The sequence below is a fragment of the Suillus subalutaceus genome (assembly GCF_016647625.1).
Source record: "Suillus subalutaceus strain FC151 chromosome Unknown DFJ58scaffold_756, whole genome shotgun sequence".
Classification (NCBI taxonomy): Eukaryota; Fungi; Basidiomycota; class Agaricomycetes; order Boletales; family Suillaceae; genus Suillus; species Suillus subalutaceus.
In genome coordinates, this window is record NW_024541005.1 from 2,069 (window position 1) to 12,194 (window position 10,126).

The 10,126-nt window shown below is 43.7% G+C and overlaps 4 protein-coding genes across 4 annotated transcripts; all 4 read left to right on the forward strand.

Moving 5' to 3' along the window:
* Positions 1 to 802: 802 nt before the first annotated feature.
* Positions 803 to 2,238, forward strand: DFJ58DRAFT_850388 (uncharacterized protein; the record flags this gene model as incomplete). Its single annotated transcript, XM_041393770.1, has 8 exons — positions 803 to 805; positions 853 to 972; positions 1,028 to 1,210; positions 1,260 to 1,343; positions 1,409 to 1,436; positions 1,558 to 1,626; positions 1,685 to 1,707; positions 1,978 to 2,238. 8 exons carry the CDS (start codon positions 803 to 805, stop codon positions 2,236 to 2,238), a joined length of 771 nt encoding a protein of 256 aa, XP_041234648.1.
* A 2,527-nt stretch (positions 2,239 to 4,765) lies between these two features.
* On the forward strand, positions 4,766 to 4,985 carry DFJ58DRAFT_610751 (uncharacterized protein; the record flags this gene model as incomplete). Its single annotated transcript, XM_041380876.1, has 2 exons — positions 4,766 to 4,875; positions 4,925 to 4,985. Coding segments are annotated over 2 exons (171 nt in total), but the record flags the coding sequence as incomplete, so codon positions are not given.
* Positions 4,986 to 7,277: 2,292 nt separating this feature from the next.
* On the forward strand, positions 7,278 to 7,496 carry DFJ58DRAFT_673489 (uncharacterized protein; the record flags this gene model as incomplete). The annotated part of the gene is made up of 1 exon (XM_041383067.1): positions 7,278 to 7,496. A coding segment is annotated over one exon (219 nt), but the record flags the coding sequence as incomplete, so codon positions are not given.
* A 2,190-nt stretch (positions 7,497 to 9,686) lies between these two features.
* DFJ58DRAFT_633530 (uncharacterized protein) lies at positions 9,687 to 10,109 on the forward strand (the record flags this gene model as incomplete). Its single annotated transcript, XM_041381239.1, has 1 exon — positions 9,687 to 10,109. A coding segment is annotated over one exon (423 nt), but the record flags the coding sequence as incomplete, so codon positions are not given.
* Positions 10,110 to 10,126: the final 17 nt, after the last annotated feature.

A 10,126-nucleotide genomic window follows, 5' to 3' on the forward strand; every position in this document is an offset into this window, starting at 1 on the left:
CAAGTAATGCACCCAAAAGCGAAGAGCACTAGCTAAAGGCACCTAAACACGCTAATAAGGCGGAAAGTGCAGAAAGGCGCGCTTCAATGTCAAAGCGCACTTCGTGCGATCACAACAGAGTGCTTTCGAGTAGAGGTGGCAATAAATGGGGGAATCAAGACTTTGATAGACGTGGAAGTAGACACTTAGAGGTGTCAAAGCACCAATAGGAAGGAAACAGGTGTATTCAGATAGAAACTCGAGCTCTACACTTCGATGGTAGTGGAGTGGAAGTAAGTGACAGGAAAACAAACATGGTGACGTGTAGGTATGCTAAGTGAGTTCCCACAGCTCAGAGCTGAATAGGAAGTACTAAGGTAAATGGTGAGGTAAGTCAGGGTCCATAACGAGATATGATGATAAGTACTGTACTAGTGCCTGCGTGACGGAGTATGAGTTCTGAAGAAGGGAAAACACACCAATGGACCTTGGAGGACTAGGACAGGACATGTGGAGGACAGGTGACGGATCCTAAGGAAATGCGACGAAGTGCACCGTAACGCGCTCAAACGCGCTGGTACACGCCAAAGCACGTGTTGCGCGGAAGTCATATGAGAAGCGTGTTGCAAGGATATCGAGTGCATCGTGAAAAGGCGTGAATTTGGCCCATATGAGCCTGGAGAAACACAAGTCTCTACAGCGCGCTCATAGTCATCATATTCCCAGTGGAACTGGTTCCAGGAATGCGCTTCCATTGGCACCATTTGAGAGAACAGGCAATATATTCATCATTTATCTTCTGAACAACCGCTGATATTTGATAATGGTCAGTACAATCACAAACCTAATAACTTTGCTTCCGATTGGCACAAGGTCATCGGGCATTGTTTGCAGCCAGGGGAATGTATGGGTTTCTGCAACAATCAAGACCAGTTACAGATACAAACTTCGAGGATGCTTGCAGCTCTCAACACACAGCTCATCTCTGATTCTGTCAGTGATCTTACACTCACCGTAGTAATACTTACCTCAATCTCATTTTATTCAGGCTGACTATGATGTCATCGCAGAAATCATTGGCCTACAGATGGCCAAAAAAATTTGGCACCACATAGTCTTACATCCAGTAGCATCTAATCCTTCCATTAGCATAGCTGATGTCTACTGGGATCAAATTCTGGACCAGCACGGAAACATTTCCCTGGAAGTGGTCGCATTCATTGTATGCCTAGTGAGTTCCTCCCTTATATTTGCTGATATTGATTGATTCGAGTTTCAAGTTCTATGAATGGTGTCAGAAGGTGCTTAATGTGACACTGGACAGAACAGCTGCCACCAACGTTATTCTGATATACAAACATATCGTGCGTCTAAAGGGCCCACCTCTGGATCAGATTCAGCATGTAGCCAAGGACCTTGGTTTTATCAGGTATTTAGCTTGGCTTTCTATCCACCCAGTACGTCTTATTAATATTACAAAGAGATATCAATGTGTATGGTGTAGACAAGGATGGACATTACAAGAGACAAGCTCTTGGACCTGTCATCAGAACTCCTGTTCGCATCCATACATTTCAGGTCCAACACTTGCAGGAGTTGATGCCTGTATTTTTTTTTCACTCGAATACATGATCGTCATTGCATGTAGTAAGTCTTCTAATCATGATGCATTTGAAGCTCATTGTCACTTATCTGACATTCCCAGTGAAAGAGCTTGTATTGGAGAATGTTAGTCTATGTATACAATGTACCGGCATCTTAACTGTTCTCAAGACATGAAGCATGTTTGATTTCTGCACTCAACAATTCATTCGTGCTAGGACTTAATTATACTTTGCTTAAGCGCCATGTTCAAGACATCAATCACATGATCATGGTGGGAATTTGAGCTAGTTGTTGTCAGGTGCTGACAATGATGGGCTCAACCTAAGTGGCCACTTTTCATGCGTTCAGTGAACTTGAATATATATAGATTGGTATGGCCATTGTTCAATATAGTCTGAGACTGATTACAGCTCCAACCTTAGACTTCCCTGCTGTCAGGCTAACATGGCTCAGTCGACATTTGCATCTCTTCTGATGTCAACAGAGACATTCAATTTCAATCTGGAACTCACAGCTGGTGAACTTATGCTTATTGAGTATGCTCCAGGGCCGGCGGATGGAAATCATGAGGCCCTGCACTTGCTTGAGAGAGTTCGGTATCTGCGCACCCTGCCAGGAACCCCTCATGAGTTACCTTTGATTGATGATAGGTGAGAATGTCATGTACCTTGGCCATCCACTCCCAATGACAATGTGGTGACAAGATATGGCTAGCCTCGGGGAAAACTAGCCAAATAAATGTGAGTCTATGCTCTGCCTAGCTGCTACACTTGTAAGCAAGAATGTTCGACCCTAAAGGGGACTGCTACTGAGAACGGCTATGAACCTATAGAAAGTAAAGACGTGGGAATGTAGATAGGGGTAGACCGGACACTCAGGAACAGGTCCAAAGCTATCTGAAGCATGGGAATGGCTGAAGCGGACGGAAATAGTGCGAGAACTCGGCCGATGCAAAGCGGACAAGTAAGGCAAGTGATAGGGAGTGACTAGGTTTCAAGGGATTGAACTGCAAGGTCAAGGAAAGACTAGGTAAGATGTCCGAGTATCAGGTAACCAAATAGGGGCTAAGAGCGGAACCTAATGGGTGACTACTTCGAAGTAAAACCAAAGGGAAGGAAATACCACTGAAGGGAAGTAATGATGAAATAGTCACTACAGGCTCTTTATACTAGCTAAATCCTCTCGGACTCGGAAGGGACAGGAATAGTGGAAATATGTAAGAACATATAATAAGGCTGAAACCCTTGTTACAACACGAGGCAAGTATGTAAAAACACACACCAGTGGAGTTTGGATGAACATGGAATTGACACGGGGCTTCCCTAAAATGGTTTCTGAGCAGTCCGAAGGCATGGGAACTTGGCCAAAGGTGATCGGACTGCGCAGGAATGGTCCAGACACGCGGGAATAGGCTTGGGTATGCAGGAACGGCCGATGCGGCTGTGCAAAATGTCGGACATGGATGGATATGCAAGGGAAATGTGGCAGGGAGTGCTTTTGTCTATCACTGACCATCCTGAAGCATGCAGGGCGTGGGAATGTGTCGGACTGCGATCGGGTCGGCCGATGAAGGCACGTGAAATGCGACCGATGCCTTGGCTGAAGGTTTCGGCCTAAATTGGCAATGGTAGAAAAGTGGTGAAGGATGTATGGAAAGTAGTTCCTGCATAGTTTGACCTCTATATGAAAAAGGGCTTCTGCGAGGCTAGCCCGAGCTTGAACACCACAACAACCTTCATATATCAGCATGAAAGATGTTGGATTTGTTGCGGTGATTTTGCCATCTTCCTCACTTTAACCTGCACTATGAGGGTAGGAGGGCCTCATTTGTTTTCCACACGGATAAGGGTTTTGATCGGTGGAAGGAGGGGCGTAACGGCTGGGCAACAAATGACTACTTTCATTGAGAAGTTTGAGCTAATTGGTAGTGATCGAATAGTGTTGCTTTTATACTCTATATTCAGTGAAATTTGACCCTATAACTAAGCTTTCTGCGTCCAATGTTGGTGAAGCGCTTCTTCTATCTTCTAACCATGACATTCCTAGCACAGTCATGCTAAAAAAGCGCAGGAGATACACCCTTGGTCATGTACTTTGCACTTTTACGTCCTCTGTACTTTGTATTCCTTCCTTTCATTTCTTTACCACAGGTTTTTGACACACATTCAAACTAGTTCCCTCTGGTGTTACATCAAGTTCATCTGTTAATTTTTAGCTTTATCCAGAGAACATCATACTAATTTTGCAATCTCACCTAGAACTTCACCAGAGAATGGAGATGGCGCATCCCATTGCATCTGAGCAGCAGTGTAGCAGTTCACATCAGGTGGTGCATACTCCTCTAGAATGTTTGCTCAGTGAATCTCCTCTAACCATCTCAATCTGTATTTCTTGTACAGCTCAAAGAAATGACTACAGTTCTTTTCCGCTACTGCCAGGCGTTCTTGGAGATCAAGGTCTTCAACTACTTGGGGTATTTGAGCATTGTTCAGATGCTGATGTGTGCACTGACCATTGGTACAGGAACTTCTGTTTGTTGGACGGGTGAGTTCTTTTTAAATGCTTGTGAAGGAAGATGTTGAACAAACATAGATATCTCCGATTCTGGCTCACCTCTTTTATCAGCCTTCAAGTCAATTTCGATCCTTCAGAATTATGATGCAAAGTGCATTTAATGGGGTACTGATGAGCTTACCGCAAATTCAAGTTTAAACTGCAGCCATTTAACATCACCGATCATTGCATTTTGCCTCAGACAAGTTCAACACGGGTTCTGAAGGTATACTTTATATATTGCAAGAACCTGATGTCCTATCCAAAATAGTGTTTGTTATTGCCATTACACTCAATGTAAGGAACTGTAGCTGTCTTACAGCATGGCTATTGGACTGCTGACATATTTATTATGACATGGCACTCAGCATTTATCGTCATCTGTTGGCGCTCTGCCATGATTCGTCGGCTAGTCATGTATAAATGAAAGGACCGGGCACAATAGACAATTGTGCACACACTCAGATGGACGAAGACAATTCATCTTCAAATGAATCTCGCAAGAGGAGTTCATCAGCTCTTCAGCTGGGTCCCCGCAAGAGAGGGTATGTCATTAACCTATTAGAAATGTGCGCCCTGACATTAGCATTTTAGCTTGAAATCTGATCCCCTTGTTTCACATGGTTGACATTTTGGTCACACGGTTTTCACCCTCTGCAACTATCCCTCTCTTCTAACAAATGGAATATTAAGATTGGAACAACTGGAAGACACTTCCATAGAAGATTTTTCCGCTGAGTCAATATTGCGTTATTTCCCACTACTGAACACCTAATAAAGCTGTCAGGGAACGCCGAGAGCACTTGGTCTTTGAAAAGCTCTTGGATTCCTATCCAGGGCTCTTAGAACGACTGAAGGAAGGTTCGGAGGAAGCACTCCTTCATATTGGGGAGCTGGTGAGTCACATGCGTCTGCCAACAATATCCTTACTTATCCAAGAAGATTGGCAAGGGAGCGGTATCTTAATAACCGAGGGTCTTATATGAATACGTGTAAGAATGTAATGACACCACAATTACACTGGATAAGACTTCTTGCCAGTCCTCGATTAACACGGTCTATGACTTTTCTTCTTTCGTGGTAGATAACATGTGAGTTCTTGGGAGGCTTGCTAAACCAATCAGTTAGATTAACTTAGCCAGAGCTTTATAATCTCTGATTGAAACTATGGGATTGTCTAGGATATACCGTTTTGGGTTTCACAACCTGGCAGGCACATATAAGAAACGTGCTCAACCAGTATAAGTGAGTCTCAGCTCTGCCTAGCTGCTATACTCGCAGAATGCAAGAATGTTTGACCCTAAAGGGGAAGCAAGGAAAGCAAGGATCCACGGAATGATGCTGAACAACCCTGATTAATGGCGGTGAAAGCGTGAGAAATGCGCTGAAAGTGCGCGTGGGAAAGCGAAGTGTGAAAGTGCGTGAAGTGCAGGAAGGTAGTGCAAGCGGTGCACAAGTGTAGAGGACGTATACTGAGACTGATAAGAGGGAAAGTGCGGATCTAGGTGGATACTGATAGTGCCACTAGCTATAGACTGATGCTAGGGCCTCAAGATGATGATGGATATATGCATTGCATGGAACTAACTGGTGATAGATACTGAGTGGTAGGAAGCTGGTGGTAAAGTGGGGTGTAAAACGAACATGAAAGTATGTAAGTTCTACCTAAGCGCTCTCCCAGGGCTCGGAGCTGAATAGGGAGCGCTCTAAGTATGTAAGTGAGGTAAAGTAAGGGTCCATAATGAAATAGGAAGTGTAATATGCTAAATATGGTCAGATAATGAAAGGGACATACTGAGGGACTGGTCGGACGATGGATGGATGCTCCTGGATGCTGTGTGACGTAGTGCGCTTAAGCGCGAGAAAGCGCGCAAGGCACGCACACGGGAGTGCTGCGCATTGTGCAGGAAAGTGTCGTGCCTATGGCGCGTTTCGCAGGAAGTGGCACGCTCCATGGTGGAAGTCATAGTGGATGATGGTGCAAGTTGTGCCATGAAGGCCAGTTGTCAGAATTCATAAAATGAGCCCATATGTGCCTGCAGAAACGTGAGTCTCTACACCGTCTAGACACTTGAACTGGTTTCCTGAATATACGATTAACTGTTGAGAAGCTGGTCTCAAATGTGACTACAATGACCAAAGCTCGTGTTGGTCAGTATACAAATACCTGGTGAGAACGCTGGTCTTACAAATACAATGATGACCAAAGCTCGTGTTGGTCAGTAAACACTACATGGTGAGAACACTGGTCTCACAAAACTGGGTTTCTATCATGAGAAACTTACGTAATCTCAAGGGATACACTTTCCCTGCACTTGTCTGGACAGTACTTACAAAGGAAATGGGCTTTGTAAGCAGCAATCTGTTCAGGCTGAAGCTTCTTAGGTGAGAGTTCAATTGGCTCAAGTGGGAGATTCTTGAATGCAACAAGTGGGAGATCTATTTTTTGGGGGGAAGAATGGGTTCTCCTTATATACATTTTGTGTGGGAATATTATGTAAGTAAAAAGGTGATGTAATGACTTCAGAATGTGAGAAGAATATCCCAAAAACTGGAGCAGAATGTTCTAGCAGGTGCAACAGAACATTCCAGAAGATTCATGGTGGGATAATGACATCATCCTGAGTCACTCTGAGTCATTATGAGTCATTATGAGTCATCGGAATGTTCTAGCAAATTCCATAGAACATTCTGAAATTGATGACATCATTATGACATCATACCCTGTAGGTACACTTTTATGAAGCATCTGATTAGTCAGAGCATCCTAATAGAAAAGTAAAGTAAAGAAACACTAGAGAAAACTACTCAGAAATAATGGAACAAATAATAGTACACAATACGCAGGCTTTTTAGATAGGTTTTTGTTAGGCTTTGAACTTTTCTCTATGGGTTTCTCTAGCCAAAGTGAATAAGCCAAAGGAAAGGCAATACCTTAACCTTCAATTTGCTTCTCATATCAACTAGGTCATTATGTGATTCCCATCTCACATATGACTTTTCTTCAAAACATGGTGGATTCATGAATCACTGAGGGAAAACTGAAACTATTGGACCGAGGTTTGATACCAAGGTATGGGTTGACTAGTCTGAGGACTAAGCTAACAGACTTTGTCTTTTAGGGGGATACCTAGTAGTCATATCCATGCATGATTCCCAAATCATGCAGGACAGCTGCTGCTGCAAGGGGGGAGGACACAAAGTCTTTGAAACCGGTCATCATTGATTGGATAGCTCCAGCAGGTGAACCAGTAGTGCCTCCTTTGCCATGGAATTCTAAGACCAGTCGGGGCTTCAATCACCCTCTCACTGGTTGTTTACTATGTCCTGCTGAGTTGGATTGGGATGACACAGAGTAAGCTGTTAAAGTCATTATATTCAGACATCAATCACTGATACTTGATCAGCACAAAACAGAAACTGCAAAGTGGTGAACTCTCTGTCAGTGGAGACCAATGGCCTCTATTTATATATGCCAATGAGGCCTATGATCAGAGGATCCTTGGAATGGCCTTCTCAGAAGCCACTTGCTTGTAAATGTGAGTGCGCTTTTTGAATACATGCATACTTATTGTATATCGTTGAACAAGGCATTCAGGCATGTTTTTACATCACCAAGTTCAGTGGACAAAGAGCCCAAGGCGACACGTGCAGGAAATGATCGACTTCATGGTATGACTACTGTCACATCTGCTTCAGTAGCATATGTGGCCACCCAGGTTTCTATGGAACTTCACATTATTGTTTATTTGTGACTAATGATTGGCATAGATTCGATTTGCACTCTGTTCATCCTCAGTATTCTCATGCACCAACACAGTTACAGACTCAGAGACATTCTATCACTCCCTTCTTGACATTTTGGAGGACCCAGATGAGTGTAGGGAAGTCACAGAACTACTACTTTGGTGGAATTGGTAGGTCAACATGTTTTCTGAAATGCTCAAACTCTTACAGCAATTTAGTCAGATATTTCCAACATCGTCAGCTGCCAAACGACCTCTCAAAGCGAACAGTGCTCTCTCTAAGATTCGCCAAAAGAGAGCCAGCTCTAAAAGATGCAGACAGAGGTACTGCTTGATGTGTTCCAGTTATTGGTCTAATAGCACTACTATTATTACAACACACATATTGAAGCCTTAATTTACATGTATTTGATATGAGGCTGAGACCAATTTTCATAATTCTGGCGCTAGTGAGAGGGCCTTGGGGAAGTAGCGCCATGACAAGCTTACCTTGCAGTGAAGGAACGGCATAGGACATTCTGACCAGGTATGATGGTGCCCTGCTACACATGGGCAATGTGGTATCTATGGAGTAGACTGCCCTCACATGAGAGGGCTGCAAGCAGCTGTAAGCTGGTGCCAGTGAGAGGGACGTGAGAAGTAGTGCCATGATAAGCTTACCATGCAATGGAAGATCAGCGCCCAAACTTATGTTTGATTTGGCTGATAACGCATGCAGAATCTTTCTTTACAAGCACTGTAGAGTGATATCAATTGCCATGCTGCATGCCAACTGTAGCATGTTACACTTACACTGCAAGCATGGACCTTGACTTGTCAAACATACGTTCAATTGAGCACGTGGGAATGTCAACCCTTTATTTAGCCAGTGGTACTGATTGCCATTGGCTAACAAGGAGACAACCATTATAAAACATACCTTCTTTATAAGAAAGATAGACAAGGCATATTCCATCCAAGTTACTCCAGATATATAATGATTTGTCTACTGATCTATCATAATGATACTTATTTCACCCATTTTAGACAAGATAAATGAAGGTAAATCTTTATCATTGTGAGGTCAATTCCCTGATGTTAGTATCAACTCCCTTTTCAAATTTTTTCTACAGATTGGATGTACATGTACACTTTCAAGTGTTCTACATGGTACTGGTCACTGTAGCTTGAGGAACTGTCTTCGGCAAACACTGAAAGTAAATAGCTAATGTGATGATTTTCCCAGCTGGCTTTCTAAGCAGGCCGAGGCACGAGGCCTGCATAGAATTAAGTCTATGGGCAAAATTAGGCGAGGTGGCGCAGGTTTCTTGCTTCTGCCCACCTCAGCCAAAGTTTCTTGTCTCAAGTACTAGACACTAGTCCAGTCTTTTGCATCCCTTTTAAAATTCTACAAATGTTCAACGGAGATCCCAATCTTGTAAGACAACCAGATTTCGTGTCAAACGAGCATCATGAAGCTTGTCAACAACTTGTGGATGAAGGATTTACGGATGAACAAGCTGCTCACTCCTTAGCGGCGCTATGGACTCTGAATAACAACGCAGACAAACAGCATTGGAATGATCAACTAGAATGTCTAGAGAATGCATGAAGGCAGGAAGAAGAAGAAGAAGAACAGTGTCAACAAACCCTCAAAGACAAGGAAGCAGCAGCGCATTTAGAAGAGCGCAAGAAGAACAAAAACAAATATGCTCCCCTCATAAGAGCCAAAGTCCCTTCTGACCCTACCATAATCCCTGCTCAGTATGCAACAAGACATCTAAAAGCTGGGGAGTACTGTGAGCTGCACTACTCACAAATATAGGCTTGGAAGACGCCAAGGTCTCAATGCTCATCGCCGAGCCAGATGCACTAGTAATGATGCCATCCACAGATGGAGTCCACTCCTGGATTCCTGCTGCAGCAGTCAAAGACCCCAAGGCCGCCCCAGTAACCAAAGATGAGTTTTTAACCTGGGAAGAGTTCAACAAAGCAGCACCAAGGATGATTCTAGCAATGAGAATCCATGACTGGCCGGATGTCCGAGTACAGATGCATATCCAATTCTGGACAGCATTGCAAGAGCACCACCAGCGTCATGCTCCAGACCCTCTTAAACAACGAGCTCTTTTGATGTATCAGTTGCAGCAACAGTGCAGATGGCATATAACGATTGGAACAACCCACGGTTGGAGTCTAGAGGAGATCAATCAAGATCTACTGCTAGAAGCAAGAGAGGATTTGTTCAATGAACAATGCACCAG